The 26,439-nt window shown below is 39.0% G+C and overlaps 4 protein-coding genes and 1 non-coding gene across 7 annotated transcripts; 4 read left to right on the top strand and 1 right to left on the bottom strand.

The window, feature by feature from the left end:
* Window positions 1-972: 972 nt before the first annotated feature.
* On the top strand, window positions 973-2,933 carry LOC108429630 (GTPase IMAP family member 9). Its single transcript, XM_017701499.2, has 2 exons — window positions 973-1,144; window positions 1,552-2,933. Exons 1-2 carry the CDS (start codon window positions 1,117-1,119, stop codon window positions 2,574-2,576), a joined length of 1,053 nt encoding a protein of 350 aa, XP_017556988.1. The 5' UTR covers window positions 973-1,116; the 3' UTR covers window positions 2,577-2,933.
* Window positions 2,934-5,276: 2,343 nt separating this feature from the next.
* On the top strand, window positions 5,277-11,115 carry si:dkey-120c6.5 (GTPase IMAP family member 7). 2 transcript variants are annotated; one of them, XM_017701602.2, is made up of 4 exons: window positions 5,277-5,476; window positions 6,913-6,999; window positions 7,077-7,130; window positions 7,228-11,115. In XM_017701602.2, exons 2-4 carry the CDS (start codon window positions 6,984-6,986, stop codon window positions 8,190-8,192), a joined length of 1,035 nt encoding a protein of 344 aa, XP_017557091.1. In that variant the 5' UTR covers window positions 5,277-5,476; window positions 6,913-6,983; the 3' UTR covers window positions 8,193-11,115. The 2 variants fall into 2 exon arrangements, with proteins under 2 accessions (XP_017557091.1, XP_017557092.1); XM_017701603.2 differs by lacking the exon at window positions 5,277-5,476 and adding an exon at window positions 5,548-5,758.
* A 557-nt stretch (window positions 11,116-11,672) lies between these two features.
* btr02 (bloodthirsty-related gene family, member 2) lies at window positions 11,673-21,075 on the top strand. 2 transcript variants are annotated; one of them, XM_017701501.2, is made up of 7 exons: window positions 11,673-11,774; window positions 14,915-15,211; window positions 16,154-16,243; window positions 16,343-16,570; window positions 17,450-17,591; window positions 17,720-17,746; window positions 19,432-21,075. In XM_017701501.2, exons 2-7 carry the CDS (start codon window positions 14,918-14,920, stop codon window positions 19,974-19,976), a joined length of 1,326 nt encoding a protein of 441 aa, XP_017556990.1. In that variant the 5' UTR covers window positions 11,673-11,774; window positions 14,915-14,917; the 3' UTR covers window positions 19,977-21,075. The 2 variants fall into 2 exon arrangements, with proteins under 2 accessions (XP_017556990.1, XP_017556989.1); XM_017701500.2 differs by lacking the exon at window positions 11,673-11,774 and having other exon boundaries at window positions 14,345-15,211.
* On the bottom strand, window positions 18,224-18,278 carry LOC119264495. The gene has a single exon (XR_005131071.1). It is a non-coding gene; the product is annotated as a U7 small nuclear RNA (small nuclear RNA).
* A 517-nt stretch (window positions 21,076-21,592) lies between the features above and the next one.
* On the top strand, window positions 21,593-23,916 carry cldnk (claudin k). The gene is made up of 2 exons (XM_017701604.2): window positions 21,593-21,892; window positions 22,842-23,916. The coding sequence occupies exon 2, from the start codon at window positions 23,049-23,051 to the stop codon at window positions 23,697-23,699; it is 651 nt and encodes a 216-aa protein (XP_017557093.1). The 5' UTR covers window positions 21,593-21,892; window positions 22,842-23,048; the 3' UTR covers window positions 23,700-23,916.
* The last annotated feature ends 2,523 nt before the right edge of the window (window positions 23,917-26,439 follow it).

Here is a 26,439-nt window from a genome sequence, read left to right as displayed (position 1 = left end):
TTTCATGTTCCAGATTTATTTTTGTTTTTTCGAGTTTCTTTTGCTGCCTCTCGTTTATGTATATATAGATTCACCTGTTTTTATTTACTGATTTATCTGATTGCTTATTTACTTGTTTATTTATGTAGTATTTTAGCAGAATCTATTTTTTTACCCTTTAAGCTTGTCATACAAAAAACTAAGCTATAAATCCTGGGCTGAGATTTGAGCCCCTTTCTTCTGAGCCGCTGTTATTACAACTGATCTGCTGTAGTTTGTTTTGTTTGGGTTCTATTTTAGTCTGCGCTGTCGAGCTGACATGGCTTCCCAAATTTTGTAATCAGTCTTACCTCCCAGCACCATGAGCGGGACTATTGATTAATTCATCCTAATTCAGACGTCAGCCTGTCTGCTGTAATCTATTCTGTTATAGAGCCAACTGGTCCTGAATAACAATCAGCCTCTGGACTAACTGTTAACCATGTAATTGCAAGAAACCCTAGAAGTCGAACTGGGTGGATCTAATTTGAAGAGGGTTATAACGTATTAACGTTTAAAGTCAAGACAGATAAATCATCACAGGGTCTCAGAGGACAGGAGTAACTAGTAGCATTTACAAGTGTGTTTGTTACATTACATCAAGTATTTTTGTGAGGAAAGTAATTAGTTAAATTTGCTCGAGCTTTAGCATATTACTTTACACCAAAACAAGAGCCAACAAACTTCACAGATGCTAAATGTACCAAGAGGTTGCCCTGCAGTTCTATAGGGAACTGTTATTAAACAGGTACTTATTGTTAACCACCAAGGCCATAAAGGTCACAATTAAAGTGATTTTGTTATGTGAATGTCTGTGGGTGGGGAAGTAGATACGAAAGGGGTGCATGTGTGAATGAGAACTCACCACAAATTCAATGAGCCCTTGCCCAGAAGGCATTTTCCATCCAGTATTAAAGCTCATGCAGTATCAGTAGGGAGGGAAGACCGAAGCCGGATATGCATTGAGACAAAGCCCGTTTCAGATTTATCTGAAGTTCCTTTGCACTGTGAGAACCTGAAGGTGCTTTGATTGAACAACCTTGATAATTAGCATAGACTGAGGTTGCTAACAGGTTGAATCCCTCTGAGGGAGAATTCATGATGCGAGGCTTGGCTAGGAGGGAAGGTAAGTTCCTGTTGTATGTGTCCTGTTGCAAAATAACTGTTGTTTACTGTAGCAAAAAGATATATATATATATATATATATATATATATATATATATATATATATATATATATATATATAATAAAAATGTAAGTTTCATATTAGTTTCATGGTTTGGCTACAGTAAACAATAATTATTTTGAAATGCATGTATATATATATATATATATATATATATATATATATTAGTTTATGAATAACTTGTACTTAATGGCTGTTGGTCTCTTACCTTTGCATAACGCTGTAAATGCCTTCAATGGGTTCATTTATTGAAGGATGTACTAATGATCAGTTTTATTACTGCATATTATTTAAAACAGCAAACTTTCTGCACGAAGATCTAATAACCACGTCCTTGTCTCCCTCAGTGATTGCTCAGACGGAACTGAGGATAGTGGTCATTGGTAGCAGTGGCCCATCTCAGTTCCTCCTCACTAACTACATTCTTGGAAGAGAGGAGTTCACTAAGGATGTGTGCAGCATTGCTGGATGCAGAAAGAATGTGGGTGAACTTGCTGGGAGGCAGGTCGCTGTGGTTAATGCACCAAACCTCTATGACGAAGAACTGTCCAAGAGCAAGATGAGAGAGGAGCTGAGAAGAACAAAGTGTTTATCGTCTCCTGGTCCTCATGCCATCCTTATTGCATTTGACTTGGAGAAGATCTCACCAAATGACATTCAGACTCCCAAACTGGTGATGAAGTACTTTGGAGAAAGTGTCCTGAACTATGCTATGGTTCTCCTGGCATACGATGGACACCTTGGGGGCGCTGCATTGAATGATCGGATCATGAAAACTGATTGGCACCTGCGGGAGCTCATTGAGCAGTGCAACTGCTGCTATCACATTTTTAGCAAGAACTGGAGGAACCGCAGTAAAGACAGGGAGCTTCTACAGAAGTTAGAGAGGATGATAGGAGCCATGGGGGGCCGCTGTTACACCAGCTCGGCCTACCGCAAGGCAGAGGAGAGTGTGAGAAAAGAGGAGAAGAAGCTGATGAAGAAGAGAGCTCCAGAGACAGAGAGGGCATGGAGGGAGCTGGAGAAGCAGTACCAAGGGGAGGAACTACGTTGGCAGATGGATGCTTACAATTCCAGTGTGGGAGCTGAGATCAGGGCCAAAGCTGAGCTGGACAACAGCTGGCTCAGGACTTCGCTGGCCATGGGGTTTGTGCTGGGGTTTGCAGCAGGGGCTACTATGGGAATGGTTGTGGGGTCAGTGGAGGGACTGGCTGGCATGGCAGTTGGCGGAACTGTTGGAGGTGCTGTGGGTGGGGCAGCAGGGAGTGCTGTCCAATCAGCCATTGAGCATCTGGATGAAAGAGTGGGACCCCATGCCAACAACTTCAACTCAGCTTTTATGAACAGGTTCTTCCGAACACCACGGGTCTGAGTTAGTGAGAGAGTACTGTGTTCTTCATATTGAAGTAGAGTCAAAGGTTCATGTCACTGTGTCAGAAATCCTACTGTCATGCATGTATTCATGAACGCTGGTGGATATTTGATTATTCAGTTATGACATTTATGTTATCGTATTCAGAGCAATTTACAATTTAATCATATTACGGATATAATGTAGCATTAGGAGTATCGCCCAAGGACTCTTGCTGGTGTAATGTGGTAGATTTGCCCAGGTTTGAGAATAAACTCCAGTCTGCGTTGATCGCAGCAGTGTTATCCACTAGGCTATACCAACCGCTATATAAGTGTTCTATTCATTCAATCCATAAATAAAAGTACACTGAAGTAATGTATTGCTGTGCTATTGTTTATTAGATACAGTAAACAAAAAAACTAAATAAAGAAATAGAAAATAAGCTGTTGGCACTGTGAGGTGATAGTAATGCCTCAAAAAAGAATGCATATGCCAGTTTCACCTGACTGTCAAAAGTTATAGTCTAACTGATAGTCAAACTTATATTGTTACACAAGATGTTTGCAAAATCCTGGTTAAAACAATAAGAAGTTGCAGTGCACAATATTTATTTAACACATATTGAGTGTTATTAATTTCAACTGATTTTTAATTTGTATGCATGTGAAACATTATGCTATTAGGACAGATCAAGTTTAGCTTTCAAAACACCTGAAGCAAAGTATAAAGTTCACTAACCGGCAGTTTTTTTACTGTTGTCTGCTTGATAGCTTGCTACGCCTCAACATGTCCACATTTGTTTTGGGACACCACATGATTAAAAGACATTTAGTGCCACTTTTGCACTCAGAAATATGAATGTAGCTCTAGTTTTGAAAGCTTTCTCATGTATCTCAATACACACTGAGTCTAAAGCTTACAGACTTGGGGGCTAAGTACATTTTTGAGTTGCTTTTTCTTTTTTTAGGTGTTGTGGATGTGTTACTCAACAGGCTGACTGCTCAAAGCTTCGAACTGAAGCTTTATTTTCTTTACTTTTCTAACTTCATCGGCAGTACTGCATGACGGGTACATTTTTTTTTTACTTCCATGTTTCTTCTGTTTGTCCTCAGAGTGGAAAAAACCACATCGGCTTTGATGTGAAGAATCCTATGCATTGAATATTATATTGAGTATTACAGCTTGGCTTCAATTTGGACACATTTGTCAAAACCCAGTCAAAACATGAGAAGAAACCCATCTCAGAGAAGATGCTAATTTCTGAAGCATCAACATGCTGATTTTCTCACTAACAGCCCACTTATCAAGCTGCCTTTCGTTTTCAGTCAGAGGCTTGTTTATCCAGAAGGCCTTGAGCCGAGGTGTGTCCTAACCGGTAGGAGAGTTTGTTTAGCCACGTCTAGACACCACTGAGAAAAAGCACTTCCTGACTGGCCCATTTTCACCCTTTGCTTCAAGAATTTAACGCTTCTGTTTACATTCTTGTGAAAATTTCGTAATGAATGGACCAATAGAAATGCTCCAAAATTACATAGATTAAAATCTCTTTCCATTAACATATATTAAATGTGAAGAATGTTTTTGCCCTATTCTTTAACGTTACCAATTTAAAGATACTTTTTTCTTTGGACAGAGCCTGTATGTTTTTCTATGGCTCCACTCACCACACCAACAACCGAAATGCACTGGTTTAGTATGTTTTGTCATTTGCATAAGAAAACATCTCCACAGCATTTCTCTTTTTCCTAATAATAGGAGAGCTGCTAATGTGGTGGCAGAAGTGCTCAAATCTAACCAAAGTCAGCTGTTCCTCAAATCAGCCTAGTGATCATGTGCAGCTTGGTCTCAGTTCAGTGTCACTTTTTTTTCGTTTGGGGCCTCTGCTTAAAAAAAAAAAAGAACGACGCTCCCTCCGCCAGGGGGCAGTAACCACGCGTGCAGGGGTTGGCGAACGCTTTAGTTCACTTTCGATTTCGCGGGCTGAATCTCGAATGGCTCTGTACTCCCTACATAGTGCACTACGTCGGGCTTTAAAAGAATCGCTTCTGCACACAAGCAGCGCCAATATGCCTAACAAATGGCCACATGGAATCCAGCCAAGTGTACTCAGTGCCCTAATGGGCCCACGGTGCGCTGTGTAGGTGCAGACTGTAAGATTCCCTCTGAATACCTGGAGCGTTTGTTTTTCTCATGTAAACATTCTCAAAGTTTTTGGATGGAAATTAGAAACTGGATTAATCTCAAACTTTACATTCCTTCTTTTTGATGTTGATGCCATTTTATTTCATGTGGTAAACTTAAGTTGAGATTTCTCTGATGCCATAAATTGTACTTTTAGCAAAATAGCACATTCACTGTAGTAAGTGGAGGGGAAATAAGCCCTCCTTCCTCTGCTGTATGAACGAATTTAAATCATATTTTTCTTCATTAAATAGATTAAATAACTGGAAAAATGCTAGAATCATCTCACACCTCTAGGAAGGCTCTGTCTGCTCCTCTGTACTCTGTATTTTTTTTTTTTTTTTTTTGTAATCATATTTTACGCCCCCTATCTAGTAACTTGTAGTTATGACATTCTCGACGAGAGTTTGTATCTTGGTATATTGTTCTGTATCAAAAAGTTCTAATAAAAAAATAAATAAATAAAATGATTCCCCAACTCACGTAGTGCACTAAATTGAGTGAATAAGGAAGTAGGGCGCCATTTGGGATTCAGCCACACATTCGCTTGGCTCAACATTTGCCTTCGGACTGTTTTTTTACTTTCATTTTTAAATTATCCTACATTTATTCTGTTTTTGCTTTAATCTTGTAAACGCAATGCTACTCAGCCTTCTGTGCTCTGGTGTATACGGCTAAAGACGGCTGAAGTGTTTTAGCAGCGCGGCTGGGCTGACTGGGCGCTTAGCCCAGCACAGGTAGGCTATGTTTTCTCTATCAGAGCTCTGCCTGACTCTGTTGTTAGTAAAAGAAATCGGCCATATTGGTAGCAAATCCAGTCGCAAACAGGCTGCACGGTGTTTGTATCATGACAGCTGAGTAGTTTACTGAAGGCTTGTTAAAAGCGGTTCTTCCTGACGAGGTGATCTGTAGTGAGTGATCTCCGCAGGCTTGGGATGTTGATGGTTCGCTAACTATATTTTTGTGATCAGTAGCTTTTATTTTTTATCTGCATCAAACCGCAAACATTACAGAACTAGGTACGTTGTCAGGGCCTGTAATAAGGGAGGGATAATAATAATAATAATAATAATAATAATAATAATAATAATATACAAGAATGATGAAATACAGCTTTGAAGTGTGACGTTTTTGAAACTCGCGTCTTGCTTGATTTAGAGAGTCTGCTATAGTCCCCTATAGATTATATGGGCGATGCTCGATTTAGAGTGGGAGTTCTGGTGGATATATTAAAAAAATCTATAAAAATCTTAATTAGTCAATTAACATCTATTATCATATGCACTCACCAGCAACTTTATTAGGTACACCTTGATAGTAAAAGGCTGGACCCCCTTTCACCTTCAGAACTGCCTTAATTCTGGCAGACTTTCAACAAGGTGTTGGAAACATTCCTCAGAGATTTTGGTTGGTTATTTGAGTTCCTGTTGCCTTTCTATCATCTCAAACCAGTCTGCCCATTGTCCTCTGACCTCTCACATCAACAAGGCATTTTCGTCCACACAACTAAACTAAATCCTAGACCCTCTGGTTAAAATAATAATAATATTAATTATAATAATAATAATAATAAACATAACAGTAAATTATTACCGCATTACAAATTTTTATTAAGATCAGTGGAGTCAGTATAACCATTGCATAATAAAATTGAATATTACATAAGCCAATGGTGATGTGACATTTAATATTTAAAGTTTTAAATGTTCAAATGTAATGTAAACATGCTTCTCATTAAGGGGGAATTCCAAAAAGTCTGTGTAATTCAATCATGAAATGTAAACCAAGTAATTTAGAGTAGTTTGATGTGAAATGATATTTACTATCCAGAATGGTAAACTTACATAATTTTTATTTGTAATGTTGATAATAGTAAAATAGAAGTAAATCTGAAAAAAAAATTGGGCACTATTTTGTCATACAGCTCCCTGCATGTACATCCAGAACACATAAAACAACATCTCAGACATCAGGCGGCTGTAATCATTTCCTGGGCAGTAGCTTTGAGAGGTATTAAACTCTTCAGACGTCTGGTTCCTGTCAACACTGTGAGGAATTCTGTGACTCCACTGTGAACATTATTATGCCAAACCACCCTGAACGACTTTGTTTACATCTTTACAATTTTACGATGCAGATTTAAAAAAAAAACGTGTGTAATTCATTACCACAGGTGCCTACACAGCTTCTTTGCCAGCTGGAAGGACATGATATTGGAGTGACCATACTTTAAAAAAAATAAAGATGGCATCAAGCAAAGGTAGGTAATATTTTGACTCAACATGATTAAACATATTCAACATTGCTTTAATTGAATGAAATTAAATATTCCCCCAGGCCAAGACCCCACTATTAAACAGCGGAGGCATAGCATAGACATTCCTCCTACTTGTGAGTTGACAAACTGTCATAATTTGTCCAATTGAGATTGGTTCATTTTAGGTACTGGTAACTGATGACTGTACATCTCTCTAAAACTCTTTTCCAGTGTGTATTGGTGGCACTTCTCTGAGAATAGTGATATTCGGCAGCTCTGGTTCTCATCAGTTCTCTCTCACTGAGTCGATTCTGCATAGAGCTGTCTTTGATGGTGCTGATCTAAATGCTACGCTAACTACGAAAACATCAGGACACGTCCTGGAGAGAAATGTGACACTGGTCAACACCCCAAATCTGAACAATCACAGCTTTGCACAAGAAACGCTTAAAAAGGAGTTCAAGAAGTCCATCTGTTTCTCCTGCCCTGGGCCACATGCTGTCCTCTTCATTTTAAATCCCGTAGATGTGCCACCAGATCCCTATGGTGTTTTCAGGCCGGTGGTACAATACTTTGGAGAAAGTATCCTGAACCACGCCATGGTTGTTCTGTATAATGAGGGGGAGCTGGAGGACAGTGAGACTAAGATTGAGGAATTGAAGGAGCTTATCCAGAAGTGTGGTCAAAGGTGCTTCATCTTCAGTGGAGAGAAGAATAATGAAGAGGACAGCATGACAGGACAACTCTTTCAAAAGATTGACCAGATGGTTTTAGTGCATAACATCTATTCTAACCCAGAATTCGAAGATGCAGATAAGAGAATTAATAAAGAGGAAAAATTCCTTGAGAAGGAGAGAGAGAAGGAAGTCAAGAAAATGCTTGAGGCTCTCAAGAGAAACCATTCAGGAGAAGATTATGACAGAAAAGTGAAACTCTATCAAGAAAAGATGCGTTTAGAGAACAGGGAGCGGGCAGAGATGCTGATAGCAGACAGGCTTGGCTTTACTCTTAGACTGGTTGATTATGCAGCAGCCATAGGAAAAGGGGCATTTGTAGGTGCAGTGTTGGGCACAGTGATGGGGCCTCAGGGTATGGCTGTAGGAGCAACAGTTGGCGCAGCTCTTGGCGGAGTACTTGGAGGAGCTGCTGGAGCAGCATGGAACTACTTTACTGGTGTTTTCACAGATGTCCGTTGAGATTTCACGTAAAGGGCACTTCAAAATAAGTGTTTTTCAGCTGATGGGCCAAGAGTGCGGTCATTTAATTTTCTTTATTTCATTCTGTAGTGATGCACTTGAAAGCTGTGCTGAAAGATTATTTTGTTAAAATTTAAAGATGTAGCCTTACTGAATCCAGAGAAAACACTAAAATATGGTGGCTCCTGGAATCAACCTATAAAGCCTGAAATAATAATATAAAAGTCAGAGGTGTGGGATTCGATTTGGTGGAGGTTTTTTCAGGCCATGTCATACGTCTTTACATATTAACGTCACATTCATGCTGATGAAGATACTGTATGATTACAGTAGTAGAGTAACACATAATTCTTCCTATTCATCAAGTCCTGAGGGAGTCCTTTTTAAATGCACTTTAATGTACTCACAAACATCAGATTCACCGTGTTGGGAAAGGGGTCTGAAGCACAGTTTGTTCAAATATATTATGCTCGGATGTGTCACGTGACCTAGGAGCGATATGGCTGTGTAGAGATCTGCTCCGCTCTATCCTTATCTACTTTAGTGTGCCTTTTTTCTTTTTTTTTTTCGTTTTAACTGGGTCCGTGAGCAAGGGTAATATGTCAGACACTCAGAATGACAAAGATTTCCAGATTTTTGGCTCTACTCGCTCTCAAAAATCGAAAAAAAAAAGAAAGCCTGCCAGCCGAGCGAGTCCGGTGAAGAAGCTACCATGCAGTCCAACATGGCTAATATACTGGCGGAGGTCAAATCAATCGGCTCCCGCCTAGATGGTATCGAAACTCGACTCGATGGGATAGCTGGTTCTATCTCTAGCCTAGAAGCTTCACTTTCAAGTCTGTCTGGTAGAGTTGCAAGGGCTGAGAGTCGCCTGGACGAGGTCGAGCAGTGTGTTTCTACTAGCGAGGACACTGCTAACTCGCTAACGGCACACATCGCTGCTATCGACCTAGAAAACCGCGGCCGCCGCAAGAACGTGAGAATTGTTGGTTTAACGGAGCAGGTGGAAGGCAATGTCCCTTTGGCTAAGTTTCTACAGGACATGCTACCCACTTGGTTGGATTTACCGACACATACAGGGCCGTTAGAAATCGAAAGAGCCCACAGAGTTCTCGCCCCTTCAAGAGGCTCCTGAGCCGCTCAGAGCAGTTCACCTAGAACCATCCTCGTGAGAAAACACTTAAACATCCCATCTGATGTATCTTTATGGTCCCCATTAGCCCTTAATCCTGATCTTCCTCCACAGATTAGAAACATTGGCTCCTTGTGTTGGAGATCAAGAGGAATAATAAACTTCTCACAGCTAGTCACAAAAGACATATTTAAACAATTTGAAGGAATAAAAAACATTTTGAAATACCGAATAAAGAGTTTTAGAAATTTTTACAATTAAGACATTTCTTCGAGTCTCTGAAAAAAGAGGGTAAAATACGAATGGAGCTTACAGGCTTAGAGGAACTGTTACTGTCTTCTAACAGCCTCAAAGGCAAGATTTCAGCCTTTTATAGACTGTTGTCAAGTACGAGCGTCTCATCCTATAACGCATTGAGGTCCTTATGGGAGCGTGACCTTACCGTATCTTTTAGTGATGATGAATGGTGTCGGGTATGTAAGCAAACATTTCCTAAATGCACTTCTGTAGCTCAACATGAGCAAAATTTCAAATTCATCCATCGTTTTTACTTAACACCTGTTCGTCTACATAGGATGTTTCCCAGCTTGTCCAATCTATGTTTTAAATGTAAAAGTGAAGTTGGCTCGGTCATGCATATGTTTTGGAACTGTGATAGAGTTCTTAGCTATTGGAAGGAAGTTTACTCTGTCATACAGAAGGTGTTCGAACTAGATTTTGAATTGTCACCTTGTATCTACCTGTTGAACTTATACCCTAATAGGTTGAACACTGATATTGTTTATGCATTGAACACACTTCTGTACTTGGCTAAAAAATGCATTCTATTGCTGTGGTCTAAATCTGAGATACCTTCAGTCAGGATGTGGTTTACACAGATAACTAAGTTTTTACCTTTGGAGAAACTAACATTTGATCTGCACCATAACTCAGGAAAATTTTGGAAGATATGGTCTCCTTTGTACGTATATTTGGAAATCTAAGCATACTCAATCCATGACTTATTTACTTGCCTCTAACGTTCCCTTGTTTGTAATTCTATATGCCCTGCTCAGTTGCTTTATATGTCATAAACTGCATGGAGTGTGGCGTGATATGTATTATTTATTTTTTTATTGTTATTTACTTTTATTTATTTATTTTTCTTCTTATTCTATTTTATACATGCATCCCTGGAAAATTCCAATAAAAAGATAATAAATTTAAAATATATATATAATATATATATTATGCTCAAATTTGCACACCAAAGGTTTGCTCTATAAAACATGCAAAATAGGTAACTACGGGTAAGCAGAAAAATCTAAAAATGGATTGGGGAAAGTATTGCAGGCATCAGACAAGTCTAGCAAAGATATACTGTGTATTTATTCCATTAAACAGAGTACAGAAATCTGGACACAAACCAAGCAAACATTTCAGCTTCTTGCTGTAATCAGTGCTAATGAAACAATTCTCTCAACCTACTCCTTTTGAAGACCCCCAAAAAAATTGACCACACCTGTGTAGGTTCTGCTAGGGCCCCGCCATTTCTGGTCATGGAGGGCCAGTGTCCAGCACAGTTTGATAATTTATCTGCTCCAACACACCTGAGTACAGCCATCTGTTAATTGCCAGATTTAGTGGGTGTGTTTGAGCGGGGAAACCTCCAAACTGTGCTGGACACCAGCCCTCTAGGACCAGAGTTGTACAACAGCTAGATGACAGTCAGTTTCAAAGATAAAAAAAAAACATATAAACAAACATAGCCTCTGTTTTATAAAAACAAGATTAACATCCTCATTCATACCAGTAGAGAACATAAATAAAAGTTCACAAATCCTGAAAGTATCTGCGTTTAATGTAGAGAGCTACTATAAAATGTTAACACTCACCAGTGTTAGCTTGAGGCTAACGTAACAGACAAATTTCTATTATCGGGCTAGCAGAATTAGCATTTTATTGAAATTAGCCTGAAAACATGACTCAACCAGATTAACCTGGATATCATATCTAAAAGTGATAGAGATTTTCACTATGTTTTTAAAGTTGAACCATTCTTGGACATTGGAATGGCCTATCCTGGACATCCATTTGGAATGTAGGACGTTATAGTTTAATATTTTTTACATCATGTGAGTATGATGAGTTCTGAAATTTCCATTTCCATTTCTTAATGAGAAACTAAATGTACATAACAATAAAAACAGAACACATTATAAATTAATATAAACTTTTATCTGTTGTAATAAATGAAAAAAAACATGCATTTGATTTTTGTCCTTCTTTTTCATATGGAGTTGTCTAATCTTGCTACGTTTTATGACGTTTTTAACCACGTCAGACTGTGTCTGGCCCCTCCCGTCTCTCAGAACACACCTGTTCATTTGATGGTTTAGCTCATTGTTAAGGGAATTGTCGTAAGAGAACCAGAGTGGGATACATTATCCATCACATGCCCAAATACCCAGGTAAGACTGAACCAGGACACCATTTCTCTAACAATAAGACTACTGTATTACTTTTAATACATCGGTGTAAAACATTACTCTTACCACTTCAAGTAATCTGCATTGAAATCTGAATCATTATTGAATATCCACAGTTTGTTTGACAGCTAATATGATGTTAATCTAAAATGTTGTTATATTTGTTTTATTTTGTAATGAGCGAGGATTATTTAACCAAAACCTAAATGAGCAGCGCATGAAGTCTTTGTGTTCTTGGAATTCAAGAAATTTCATGCTTGGTAGTTAAAGGGTGAGCTGTTTTCCCCACAACGTCAGTCTGATGGAGTTTCAGGTAAAACCAGTTCTTTTGCATGCCTCCAGCTTATGATTACACTGGAGGATCTTTTGCTAAGTTTTCATTCTGTTGAGTAAAACTGATAGGATTATATTAAAATATGAATTTTTATAAAGATTGCACCCTGTATGTAAATTGTTTGGTGTAATCTTGTGATTTGGTACAGATAATGTCATAAGTGACTAATAATTATATTGTCAAGTAATGCTTTTACTTGCTACACATGTAAAGGAAATGACTTCACAGTTAGTCTGTTTTGTAATAGGGCCATTAGGTTTCACAATAAGTTGAGCAACTTTCAGAATGGACCGTGGATAAACATTGCCACACACCAGGTTGCTGCTTTTGTCCGTATTGATGTCATTATCAGAGGTGGGTAGAGTAGCCTAAACACAGACTGAAATAAAAGTATTGTTTAAATATGAAATAGTCACTCAAGTACAAAGTAAACTAGCCTACACTGTTAGAAATTAAGGTTCTGTGCAGATACGTTTTTCATTCATAAAATTTCATTGGTACAAACAATGTAAATGTACCCTCAAAGGTACAACAGTGGTTTTAAGGTCCAACTGTGAACCTTAAGTAACTTTTTCCCAGGTGAAAAGTTCATATTTGTTCCTTTTCATAACCAAATGTTTTAAAACAGAACGTTAAAATAAAAATCCTGGAGATGGGACAGTGTTTATGGAGTCAGTATAACTTAGAAAATATCATTTCAATGATTTATGGTACATTTATGTTCCTTGACTAAAGGTACTGAGATGTACCCTTGAGGGTCCCACCCCAGTAACAAGAGTGGTACAGCCCAAGTGACAGTTTCTTTTTTTCTGAGAGTTTGTCTTTTTTCTTAACTTTTTTGAACAGGATCAATTTAAGACTAGGAACATTGTGAAATGTGCAAAAAACATCTTAAAATGTTTAAGAACATTGTTCTGCAATGAATGATTTGAATGATTTTATGTACTTCCCTCTCTATGGTGCTCAACATTATCAGGGCATCTGGAGAAATCTCAGATGGCACTGCATTAAAAATCGACATGCTTCTCTGATTGACATCACCACATGGCCTGGGGTCTTGTCAACAAACACTGTTCATTACTGCTTTCAAAAATGCAAGTTAAGCCACATATCAACAATGCCCAGAAAGGCTCATCTGAAATGGACTGATGCCCAGTGGAAACCTTTACTGTTGTCTGATGAGTCAACTTTTCAGTGAAATAATAGAAGTTGCGTCCTCCAGGCCAAAGAAGAAACAAAAAGGCATAAAGTTCAAAAGCCAGGGTCTGTCATGGCATGGGGCATATAAATGCACATGGCATAGGTAACATCTGTGAAGGCACCATTAGCACTGAAAGAGACACGCATTTTGGAGTGGCACATGCTGCCTTTTAGATGATGTATTTTACAGGAATGCTTATTTCAACATGGCAATAGCGTGCCCTATTCTGCATGATAGAATATCACAGCATGACTATGTAATCAGAGAGTGCAGGTACTAGAGTGGCCTGTCTGCAGTCCAGACCTCCCACTGAAAACACAAAGTGTAAAATATGACAACAAAGGCCATGCATGGTTGTGCAGCTGAAGACTTATAAAACAAAAGAATGGCAAAAAGATCTGTTTTCAAAACTGGATCAGTTTGCGTCTTCTGTCTCTAAGCACTTAAGTGCTGTTAAAAGGAAAGGTGATGAATGCAGAGGTAAACATGCCCCTGTTCCAATATTTTGGAACATATTGCAGACATCAAATTTAGAATGAGCATGAATTTACAAATAACAATTAAATTCATAATGTAAAATATTTTAATGCAAGTCAAACATAATTTAATAATTGTTGCTTTTTGTTTTATTAGCATTTCACTGTGCCAATTTTTTATTTTGGAAGGTTTGTAGTTTCTTGTAGTTTCTCTAGCCCTAACCCTAATCCTTACAAATATACACTATGGAACAAAACTTTGGGAACACTATTTTGAATTAAATAAGACCAGTTTTGTTGGAGATGTATGTGTACAATAGTTCTAAAATTATGTCAGTATTACAAACTATGTATAGGAGGCTGTGAAAATTAAGAATTTTTCCAAGGTGAATGATAGTAAATTGACCAGTCTGGCTCATATTGGAAAAGTAGCAACCACATCTCATTGATCAAATATTCATACAAATTTTACGTACTATAAATACATAATTACTGTTGACTTAATAACATTGAAACATTTTTTAACATGTTATAATTTATTGTTGTTAACAAGATATTTTAAATTGCGTGTAAACCATTGGTTTACGTTATAGTGTTTAAAATTTAAATCTACACTGAATAAGTTATTGAATAAGATTTATTATAAGTGATTCCATACTTTTGACAGACCGTGCATTGGTACAAGTATTACCACTTTAACATTAATTTGTAACTTTACCATGGTAAAGTACTGTGCACCAGCAGGTAATATTAACCAATAATAACATGTTCGTCAGCCCAATGTCCCTCTACTGCCACCAATCATCGCAAGAAAATGCTCTGCTAGATCAGAGACCCCCCATTACAGTCTTTCACCCTGTCATGCTACAGCAGGAAAATGTGCTATGATTTCTGATTCATGTTGACCTTAAGTACATAGAACTGAGTAAATAGAGCCAGGTTCTACCTTCCTCTGCTTCTGATAGCATCAGCTTTCTGTTTAACTGAAACTCTGCTTGATGAACATGTTAAGAGTCTGTTAGGGCCTTTCAACATCCAAACAAAGCTGGTAAAGCTAACTTAATTGTGGGAAATGGACAATGTGAAAATTTTACTGTACATGTTGTTCAAGGGAATGGCTTCTACCTTTGGCCTCATGTCTGAGAAGCACTTCCTCTGCTCCCTCTGTGAGGACATCTTCAGCAAGCCAGTCACCACGCCTTGTGGCCACAGCTTCTGCAAGGTGTGTCTGCGCAAGTACTGGAGCCGCGCTGGCCTAGACAAGTGTCCTCTCTGTGGGAAGTCCTTCGTCTCCAAGCCTCACCTTAGTGTGAACCGCATACTGGCGGATGTCACTGAGCAGTACAGGAAGTCACGCTCAGGCATCAAAGCCAGGGCACACAGTTTGGATGGATTGCTAAATGAACCTGTAAGTAGCTGTTTAGTGAAGGCCATCTAAAGTCTCTGGTGAACACAGCTTAACTACAGCCTGGCCAGTAGTTTAGCTTAGCTGATTAGCTTTTTTTGTATTGGAGCTACAAGGCTAATGTAGATGTGCAAAACCTGCAAGAAGTGTCCCGCAGTCATGTTGTTGTCATTCCGTCAGCATGATGTGTAAGAGCAACCAATGTTGGCTATGACTTCCAAATCAAGATATTAGGAAAAAGTCAGTTTGATCAGAAGTGTTGATCTTGTTACCTTGTAACTAACTACACACTGCTGAAGCTAAAAGCATTCAAATTGCTAGAGTCTTGTATCTTGTCTATAGAAAAGTCAGTGATATTCTGTCTCTATAAATGTGTTGTATGTAATTACATGATGAACAATTATACACATTCTCAAACTAACAAGGTGTTCAGAATTTGGGGCTGGATCACTTTTGAAGACTGTTGTTTATTTATTGGTTTGTCCATACGGCCTTGGCTATGTGGGGAAAGTGAAACGATAATTAAAAATGGTACTTGTGAGCACTGATGTACACAGATCTGCAAATAATTCTGTTATTCGGTTGAATTAAACTGTGCTATGTTACACCCATGAGAAGACTGAGTAAAATAATATGGCTGTGACTTAAAGTTTTGTGCAAAAGTTGGGTACCCTGGCCATGTTACATATTTTGTTGATTTTTTTTAATCAAACTATTTAAAAGAACGTTTTTCTGAAAATTTTAATTCACAGTTACTTTATATTTGATTAACTTAAAAAATAAGAAAAAAAACAGAGGACGCTGCTATAGGAATACAAGAAGATGACCAAAAACATGCTCAACTGTAACCTGTTTAACTACAAACTCTACATTTTCCCCTGCATTAGTTTGTACCCCACTCACAGACTACAATTCATGTGTAAAATTTACATCATGTATTTGCAGGTGCAGAAGACTGACGTTGACAAAAAACGCATGATTGAGGAGAGAATTCAGAAGGTGGAGAAACTCAAGCAGTCCCTGAAGTTCCTAAAGGTAAGTCTTCTTTCTGAGCAATCCATGTTCTTGACTTATTACCACTGTGATAAATCTAAAAAGCTAATATAAATGAATGCATGGCATTTCCTGTGTCAGAGTTCATGTCTAAGGGAGGTTCAGGAGAGTCGGAAGGTTTTCTCTGCCCTCCTGAGCTCTGTAGAGTCGGCCCATAAGGCAGTGGTGGCAGCAGTGGAGGAGAAACAGAGAGAGGCAGAGACACGAGTGGACAGATTGGTGAGGGAGCTGGAGAAGGAGATCCTCGAGCTGAAAGGTGGACAGACTAAATCGGACTTTCTGCAAGATGACAAGACTCAACTTACAAAGGTGATCTTTAGCACTCTTTATTTACTTATCAGTCGTAAGATTAATAACACTGATGTAATGATTTATAAGCTATAAGCTTCCATTGTGCTCGTAACATTAATGCAAAACTGAAAAAGCAGACTTTGGACACCAGACGTGTCTTCACTGATCCACTACACTTTTGCTTAAAGGAAAACTTAATGTTTTGGCTGAATCATCATTTTTTTCAAAATTTTTGCAGTATTCAATTGTTGATGTATACAAAGTCATTCAGAGTGGTTTGATGTGAAATGATTCATTGTAGAGAAATTTACCAACTCAGTTAGGTATACAGCAGTGGTGATAGGAATCAGTGGCCACAATGTATACAGTATTAAGTTTTTACTGTATAAAAAGACCAGTGAACATACACACGTCTTCTACGTTTTTAAATATGATGTTGATGAAGCCAAAATAAAGGTAATTGTACAGCAAAGGCATCAGGCAACATCATGCCAACAACTTCATGTAAAAAGTAAAGTAGTAGTAATGTAATGTAAAGTGGCTTTCAAAGACATTAAACTCTTCAGGCATCTGGTTCCCATCATCACCACTGTGAACAATTCTAACTCAGTAAGTGTCTCTGGAATAGATGCAATTATGCAGATATTTTGAAAAATCAGTTGAAATCCCTTTGAGTGACTAAGTAATGTTACCCCTTGCAGTTCATTGTGTAGTCCATCTGACAGCAGATGGCACCATAGATCTGGTCCAGTAAGCACAACAGCAGCACAAAGCCACTTTTTGTCTAGTGAACATAAATTTGTATTTGTCCCAAACACTCTGTCTCATCTTGTTTTCCTCAATGCCAACCAAGCCTTTCATTTTTAATTGTCAAATAATTTTGTTCCTTATTTGCAGAGTTTTAATCATTTGCCCACAGAGATGAAGGATTGGTCAAAGATCAGCCTAGAGACAGACCCTTGCTTGGGCTACACTAGGAAAGCTGTGATGGACCTCTTTAATGCTGTCATGGTAGAGGCTAACAAGCTCTCTAAAGCAGGTCTGTATGTGCACTATAAATAGATTTTATCAGCCATTTAGGTGGCATACTTTGCCTTTTTCCAGTCTTCTGACACATCCATTCACTATCAGGAAAATGATCTGAATGTACTTCATGTCATTTTACAGAACTGAAGATGTTACAGAAGTATTCAGGTAGGTTATGTGTCACTTAGACACCTGGAATTGTAGTGCTTTTTACACATTACTTTGGCAGTTAAAAATAATTGCTCAATTTTTTTGATCAATCATAGACAGTGCTAATGGATATTTTGTAGTGTATCCTCTGGCCTCATACTGCATTATTTTCGGAATAATTTAAATTAACTGCCTCTCACACATTCTTCACGGCTATCCACACCGTATTCATAATGCCTTACAAAGGGACTCCCAGGGTCAGAGAAAGTCTATTGATTTCTAGGAACAATTTTTAGTTCATTTTTATTGAATAAAATCATCATGCTTGTTTGTTTAAAGCTGCACTATGTAAGATATTTCATTAAATTTGAAAGCAGTTAGGGGTTAGGGGCCTTGCTCAAGGAGACCTCAGTCATGTACTGTTGGCGCTGGGGATCAAACCAGTGGCCTTCCGGTCACAGTTCCCTAACCTCGAGCCCATGACTGCCCCCAAATGGGGGCTTCTTCTTCGGACAAAACCTACTGGACAAATTATAAAAGAGCAAATCTAAAATTATGGAATGTCATTTAGAAGCTTGAAATGTCCGTAGGTAGTAGTGTTTAACACTAATGTTATAAATCCCATAGGGGTAATAGCAGAAATTAGGATAATAGCAGTTATTTTTCTGTTTTTCAATCTTGTTTAGACATATATGGCCCAAACTGAAAGCCTAGTTCTAAAAGTCATGGTCCTCCTTTAATCTTCACCTTTTCCTCAAACCACTCCCTCATATGATTAGTTGTATAGCACCTCGAATTGTCTTTTTACATTTCCATTTTTTTATGGTTTTCTGTCTGTAACTTATTAAACTGTATGAATTTAAGTCACTGAACAATTAGAAATTAAGGGGTAGACATGCTTACTTGCCTCTTGCAGTGGTGCATTAGTAGTCTACAGGGCAGGGGTGTTCTTTCTTATGTTCAAAGGGCCGGTGTGGCTGCAGGTTTTCACTCAAAAGAAGCTGGAGCACACCTGATTCTATTTGTTTAATCAGTTGATTTCAGGCTTGAAATTGCTGATCAGGGGATCTGCTTTGTTGGAATGAAAACCTGCAACCACACCAGCCCTTTGTGGAAAATATTGGACACCCCTGCTATACAGCAATGTTCCCAGAGTAAAGACTAGGATAATGTATCATATAGGTAGATGGTTGAAGTGCTTTTGTGGTTGGTACATGAAGCTGACCTGTTTGAATGATTTTTACATGTTAGCTTACACAAAGGGGAACAAGTTTTACTGCTATGTGATTGTTATATCATGTCTGTGTGTCTTAGCTTCTACATGAGTAGCTATGCTATTAGTCAGTATGGGGGGATTCTCAATCTTTGTATGGCATACTTGTGAAATGGTTGCTGGGTATTGTAGTGAGAGAACATTGATGGATGAAAAAAAAGGGATACAAAATCATATATTCTGTCAAATGAGGCAGAGGGATGCAATGCTGCGCTATAGAATATTACATAACATGATGTATTAAATTCTAGTTTCATACCTGAAACTGAAACTTTTAGTGAACAGCAGTAGATTCCTTCAGACAGATCAAAAACAACTGCTGAACATCAATGTAAGACATGCATCTGAGCAATTCTTTTTCACTGCCAGTGTAATGCATTTGACCCTTGTGTTCTGTGGTCTGATTGCTTGCTCTTTCTCTTTGTTGCAGCGGAAATCACACTGAATCCCCGCACCGCTCATGCCCACCTAGCCGTCTCTGATGACAGGAAGGAGGTCCGGCACACCAACAAGCAGCAGGAGGTCCCAGAGAACCCTAAGAGATTTGATCGTGTCACCAACGTCCTGGCCAAGGAAGCCTTCAGTTTTGGCAGGCAGTACTGGGAGGTGGAAGTGGGAGACAAGACGGACTGGGACTTAGGCGTGGCCAAGCAGTCCGTCAACAGGAAGGGGAAGTTCACGGTCAGTCCTGCCAATGGTTTCTGGATAGTCAGTCTGAGGAACGGAAATCAATATACTGCCAACACGTTACCGCCCACCTGCCTGGCCCTCACATTCAAGCCCAGAAAAGTGGGTGTTTACCTGGATTATGAGGAGGGTCATGTGTCCTTCTTCTGTTTGGACTCTGGGGCCCACATCCACACTTTCACAGATACGTTCACTGAAAAACTCCATCCAATATTCAGCCCCGGCCGGCCGCACGGAGCCAAGAACAGTGCCCCATTAATTATCACCACCAGCTGCTGCAGCATCTAAACAAATATGCCACTTTTAAATGCCTAACTGTATGTCCTCACAGAATGACACTTGAAACCGTAAAGCACTTTCACTCACAGAGCTGTTTATCTGAACCAAACCTGGCTGAAATTCAATATTTGGTTAAATACAGTTTTATTATGTCTGCTATAATATTTTTGTTTGCAGATTGTTGTAATTCTTTTCTACTATATGTTGATACAGGTTTATTATTGTGTTGTACAATATTGTTTGAAAATCAAAGAGTACCCTTCATTTATTTCATTTCCAGTTGAAATGACCGTTAAGTACAAGTTGTTTATTTTTCAGTGTAAGGAAAAAAACAGAAAACATAAATCTAACATAAAATTCTACAGTCAGTGTTCTTAAAAAAAGATAATAAATAATAAGAAATAAAATGTACACAATGTTTTAATCACCTTTAAAAGCTCCAGAAGAGTAAACTCCCCACTGCCAACTTATAAAAACCCATTTTTAGCATTTAGTGTGTCCACACTTTGTCTTTATTACAGCTTCCATTCTTTTCAGGAGATTTGCTTTCAATTTTTTGAAAGAAATCTGCAGGCATACATTTCCACACCTTTTTTTTGGCTGTTTATTAGATGAGGATGGTTTTGGTGGTCTATCAGGTCTGGCACCGTTCTTAGGAGTTCTATTTTCTTTATATCGTTTAAACATTTTTTCAAATTCAGCTTTGTAAAATCCGTTTTTCGTTTGAATTTCTCTTTTCTTATGTAAGTGGATATCTTGTATATAATCTCTTTAAAAGAAATACCTCCTGAAAAATAGATAGCTTGTACTTAATGGCTATTTGGACTGGAATGAATAAAGGATAGACTCTTTATACAGTACTCTATACTCTCAGAAATAAAGGTACGAAGCTGTCCCTGGGGCAGTTCCCCTCTTGTCGCTGTGGTGGGACCCTCAGGGGTACATATCAGTACCTTTAATCAGGGAAAATTATTGTACCATTGAATGCATTGAATTTATATTTTCTAAGTTGTATTGACTCCACACACCCCATCTCATCTCCAGACTTTTTATTTTATTGTTCTGTTTAAAAACAATTATGTTATGAAAAGGTGCAAATACATACTTTTTGACTGGAAAAAAAACATATTTAAAGTACACAGTTGGACCTTAAAACCACTGTTGTACCTTTGAGGGAACATTTACATTGTTTGTACCTTAATGAATATGTTTTATGTATTATGTTATATGTTATATTATTTGTACATGCAAATGCAATTGCTACAAATAGCTAAATAAACAGATATTAAGTTGTAATAGAGCTATGCTAATCTTGTTTTTTTGGTATTCTAATGCAATGGCTAATGTTATGGTAAATCATGGTAATTCTTAATGGTCAACAAGCACAAACTGCAGTTTGTTTGAGTTGAAGCATTCACAGAACATTGAATCTCTTCACTGATTGTTACTGAAAATGTAGACAAAGTGGAGAAAAAGGGGGAGATGAAATGAAAGAGATTTTGTCGAGGAGTAAGAAGGCGAGAGATGAAAAAGAGGACAGAGGAGATTGATGGGGGGGTGGGGGGGGTTGAGTCCAGGAGCGCAAAGGCGACGGAACAGCGGGTCATTGTGCTGGTCCACCAGGCACTGGGAGACACACACTCGGACACATTAATGCATTCACACAGCACCGTGAAACGCGCACACACAAGCGCGTGCTTCTGCCCACTGCCATACAGACCAGAGCTGGCACCATAGTGCTGGCAGCCCATCTCTCCGCTCTTCTGCTTAACTGTCCTTGGCCCAGTTGGTACTGTCATCCTGAGCTTCTCTGTGGATCACATTGAACCAGCACTACCAGCAACTTTACAGCATCCAACACCAGTGCAGTGCCTTGACCTGCAGTGTTCAACCTGCAGAGAACTTGGAGAAGAACAATTTTCCAGGTAACACCCACTTTTTGTTATTGAATTAAGTGTTAAAAGTGAAATAATTAATCATTAGTAAGCAGTAAAAATGGTAAACATAAGGATTTCCTTAGATGAACCCTAAAGAACCTTTCCGTTGCGTTGTTTGAATTAACTTTTTAAAGATCTTCCATCTGAAAGGTTCTTTAGGGAACCAAAAGTGGCGCTTCTATAGCATCAACCTTTTAGGCACCTATTTTAACCATTACCCGTATGATGTACCATTATAAATGTATGTTTATTTATTTAGCTGACTGTTTTATCCAAATTGAAGGTATAGTCAGTAAGTGTACTTAATGGCAATTGGACCTATGACCATATGGTCGCTAGCACATCTGAGATGAGATGAAGGAAATGATTTAGAGTGTCTCCTAATGTTCACATGTCCAGTTTTTCTACTGCTAATATCACCATCCTATTACAACGTATTGTAAAGTTTTAATGCATATGTCAATGGCTTGAGGAGTGGCTCTTGTGAAACATCAGGGGGCTCATTGCTGGACATTGAGAAAAGGCACAAACAGATGCTAGTCTGCTTGGCCCACTCTGTGCAGCACCCATGAAAGCTCCTTGTGTTCACGGGCTCCTCATGTTTTTCTGAGATAATCCACTCGCCCCGCCAGGCGTAGCTCGACACCCACAACAGCGTGAAAAGGATTCATTCTCTCACATGCCTACTGGAATCCAGCATTGCTCACTGCTCACACCAGAATAAATATTTATGATGGGTCAAGTCAATTAAGTGTGCCAGATTAACTAGATTTACCGGATTATTCATTTTATTATTATTATTATTATTATTCCTAGAATTTATATTTAGATTACCACAGTGTACTATGACTAGATTCACACAGATGGTTTCATGGTCATTAAAGTCATCTACATCACTGAAACATGTTTGAACTTCATTTTTGATTTTCTTTCGTAGGTCCAGTTGAATCACGCTTCATCCATTGGTGAGGGCATAGTGGAGGAAAGGCCTGAGGATTCCTGCTAATGTTGAAGGACTTGCTAAGTTTGTCAGTTGTTGGTTCCTCTCCAAACAGTTTTTCAGACTTTGCGAAGCGGCCATTGCTTGACGAATAACAAATCAGCTAGCAAATAGCAGTGCAGGTGCCTAAGACAAAAAGTCACCATGGCAACAACGGGTATGCAGCTCCTAGGCTTGATCCTGTCCATCATTGGCTGGGTGGCCGGCTTCCTGGTGTGCGCCCTGCCCATGTGGCGCGTCACCGCCTTCATTGGCAACAACATTGTGACAGCGCAGATCACATGGGAGGGGCTATGGATGAACTGCATTGTCCAGAGCACAGGAGAAATCCAATGTAAAGTCTATGACAGCCTGCTGGCCTTGCCCAGTGATATGCAGGCCGCCCGAGGCCTTACGGTGCTCTCGCTTCTCCTCTGCACCCTAGCGCTAACCCTGGGGATCCTGGGTGTCAAGTGCACTAAGTGCGTGGGTCATCAGAGCCCGAAGGCGCGGCTGGCACGTGTGTCTGGCATCATTTTCGCAGTTGCGGGTTTCCTCTACCTCATCCCCGTGTGCTGGACGGCCCACTCCATCATCAGGGATTTCTATGACCCCTATGTGGCTGCTCCACACAAGCGTGAGCTGGGCCCCGCTCTCTACCTGGGCTGGGGAGGCTCAGCCCTGCTGCTGATTGGTGGATCTCTGCTTTATGCCGGCTCAAGCCCCCCAGGGATACCCTCTTCGCCCACCTTCAGCAGCGGAGAAAGCAGCCCCCGTAGGGCTGGAGGACCCACGCAGGTCAAAGGTTATGTTTAACAGCCCATCAAGCCAACAGAAATCCCCTCTGCTAGTTTTCCCCATTGTTATAGATTCGGGTTAATTTTAACAGATTTTTTTACTATACAGTGTTACTGTCTGATGGAAGAGAAATGTGAATTTACTTTGTTTTGCCTTCCTTTGCGTCCTCATGTAACCCTGTCTCTATATTCTTTGTTCATGTATTAAACAATAAAGATGTCAGCTCTCCTACAAAGCCTGTTCTAAATGTTGTGTAAAAAATGTTTAGTTTTTTTTTTTCATTTGAAAACACCAACTACCCTTTATATTTGTGAAGATTTTATGATGAATAGCCCAACAGGCTCCTGAAGGTGTGTCATTTTTGTACTGTTGAAACCCCAGATCCAAGCCATTTTTTCTGTGTGGGGTGTTTTTGTCCCTGTGTTAAACTGAAATGTTCCAAACCCATTACATTTTGTCCTACGTACATTTTTACTCTGAATCTTTGCTAGAAAAAACACCTTAAACGAGCATAGCTGGTCACGAGCAGAACCAGCATAACATGTCAAAAACTTTTCTCCAAATTGTCAACTTTATAGGAGAAGGAAAAAGCCTTCTTAACTTGAATTGGAAGCTAATGGAAAAAAGATTTTATCCAAGCAATTTCTGAGCCCTGTCCTTTTATCATAACATTTTAACACAATGAAAAGACCAGTTGGTTTTTTTTTTTTTTTTTTTTTACAAATTATGTCAAATAAATAAGAAGAAAAATGGTGATTCAAGGCTTTGTCCCAAAAGCAACGATGTATTTTTTTTGGATGCTGGTATGCTGACCATGCTACATGATCTGCTAAACCAGCACCAGACCAGCACTAGATCAGCACAGACCAGCTAAGACCAGCGCGGAATGTGTACTGGTCTGTGCTGGTCTTTTCAGCAGAAAAGACTGGATCTTCGAATTACAAGCTCACTAAGAAGTTGAAACTACTAGCTTGCAAGTAGCCTGTATGTAGCATTATTTGATTTGGACTGCTAAAGTGACTGATCCAGTGACACAAACTAACATAGGACACCTTTCACCCCCCTCAGTGGCACTAGTTTCTTTGAGTTACAGAGTCATATACAGTCCAAATATGAATAAAGCTGCAAACAGGCTGTAGAACATCTTTCTTTACCTCAAGGCAAGATGGCACCATTCATTTTTTGAGTAGCAGATGATTTCCGAGGTCTATAACTATAAAGGGTACAGAATTACTTGGAAAAAAGTTGTATTATGATAGTAAGTATTAAAAATAATATTTTTCCTTCTCACAAACGCACTAAAAATATTTGACATAAGTTACTTCATATTCACGTCCATTTGACTTCTGAGGCAAGAAATTTCATTGTCTTCCTTACACTTTAAATCTGTGATGGGCGTCACAACAACAACAGCAACAGCAACAACAACAACGACAACAACAACAACAAACCTGGTATGTTGCAAAGTGTTGAACCTTTCTAACCAAATCTCGAGCATCTAAGGCACATGGTCAGTACACTAATTTTAGTGTGTTTACTTGTTTGCTTGTACTTAAAAAAAACATTTTACCTTGAAATTTAGATATTACAGAAATAAATAATGATAAAGCATTGAAGCCACCAGGCAACTAAGTACATCAAAGCACATGAAAATTAACATTCCATATGCTACAGATGCAGCAGATACAGACTAGACTGAAAAATGTGGAGCCTCTATGCTATTTAAACAGAACGGCTGTCTTTATAGTGGCATAATCTCAAATGCAGTATCCACCCATCTCAGCAGAGTATGTGGTACAAATATTACAATAGAGAGCCACACTGTATACCACAAAAGCTAAGCTTTGCATATTCAGTACATTCAGTACAAAGTGGACTACAGAACATAGCGTCTCCTTGTGTATTAGTGTGTATGCATATCTGTGCATTTGCAACAGAAAGACTGACAACTTACTATTCAAAGCTTGAAATTATAATAAGCTGCATTAGTTGTAAGAAGCACAGAGTTGAACCTGTAGCTGATGAGAGCATGCTTGGCTCATGCCATTTCTCTACGTGACTGTATCTAACTGTAGAGATGGGCGCTGCTACTATACAACAGCAAAACAATTCCATTGTATGGAGCACAACAGGCACAGGACTAACAATAGCCCACAGTGTTTCGTGTGCCTGCTAGTGAGTCATGTGTGACCTAATGGTACTAGTGGAAGATTTGTGGGGGATTTACAAGCGTAGGAGACATAAAGAAACCTCCATAGTTCAGGGTGACACCAGGCCAGGATTGCCATCAGAATGAGTGCTGTAGGAGTTAGTATTAAAGCACTGTTTGGTAGGAGTCAGTCAATGTAGCAATGAATAGTTATATGTTATATGTAAGTGTCCTGTCTTTCTGGAATAAAATTAGAGTTCAATATATTATTTGATGTGTTATGCAGTATTCTGTTTCGCAGCATCGCATCCATTTGCCTCATCAGGTTAAGACTGATTGTCAGATTGATTTTATATAATTCTCATGCTTTCGTTCATCAGTGTTCTCTCTACAATACCCAGCATGCACTATCAAAATACATAATACAACCAGTTGCTATGCTTAAACAGCTGCAATAAGATATTCTGCTTCCTAGCAGTAACATTCGTTATCTTTCTTCCTTCTGCATTCACTGGCTAATAAAAAATAAAGCAGTCTGCCCCAAAGAGCCACCCTAAAGAGCTCTTATAGTTTTTCAAGAGTTTTTAAACCTTCAAGTTACATCATCAA

The sequence above is a fragment of the Pygocentrus nattereri genome, chromosome 1, assembly GCF_015220715.1.
Source record: "Pygocentrus nattereri isolate fPygNat1 chromosome 1, fPygNat1.pri, whole genome shotgun sequence".
NCBI classification, from domain to species: domain Eukaryota; kingdom Metazoa; phylum Chordata; class Actinopteri; order Characiformes; family Serrasalmidae; genus Pygocentrus; species Pygocentrus nattereri.
Note: the sequence above shows the minus strand (reverse complement) of the source record. Positions and strands in the feature narration are given on the sequence as shown.

Bases quoted from the DNA above. Each gene is read 5' to 3' on its own strand.
- si:dkey-120c6.5 (XM_017701602.2), top strand. The intron at 7,131-7,227 runs GTGAGTTGACAA...ACTCTTTTCCAG, and splicing joins CATAGACATTCCTCCTACTT to TGTGTATTGGTGGCACTTCT.
- LOC108429630 (XM_017701499.2), top strand. From the start codon at position 1,117: ATGATGCGAGGCTTGGCTAGGAGGGAAG. The intron at 1,145-1,551 runs GTAAGTTCCTGT...TGTCTCCCTCAG, and splicing joins AGGCTTGGCTAGGAGGGAAG to TGATTGCTCAGACGGAACTG.
- btr02 (XM_017701500.2), top strand. From the start codon at position 14,876: ATGGACAATGTGAAAATTTTACTGTACATGTTGTTCAAGGGAATGGCT. The intron at 15,212-16,153 runs GTAAGTAGCTGT...ATGTATTTGCAG, and splicing joins ATGGATTGCTAAATGAACCT to GTGCAGAAGACTGACGTTGA. The intron at 16,244-16,342 runs GTAAGTCTTCTT...TTCCTGTGTCAG, and splicing joins AGTCCCTGAAGTTCCTAAAG to AGTTCATGTCTAAGGGAGGT.
- cldnk (XM_017701604.2), top strand. From the start codon at position 23,049: ATGGCAACAACGGGTATGCAGCTCCTAGGCTTGATCCTGTCCATCATT.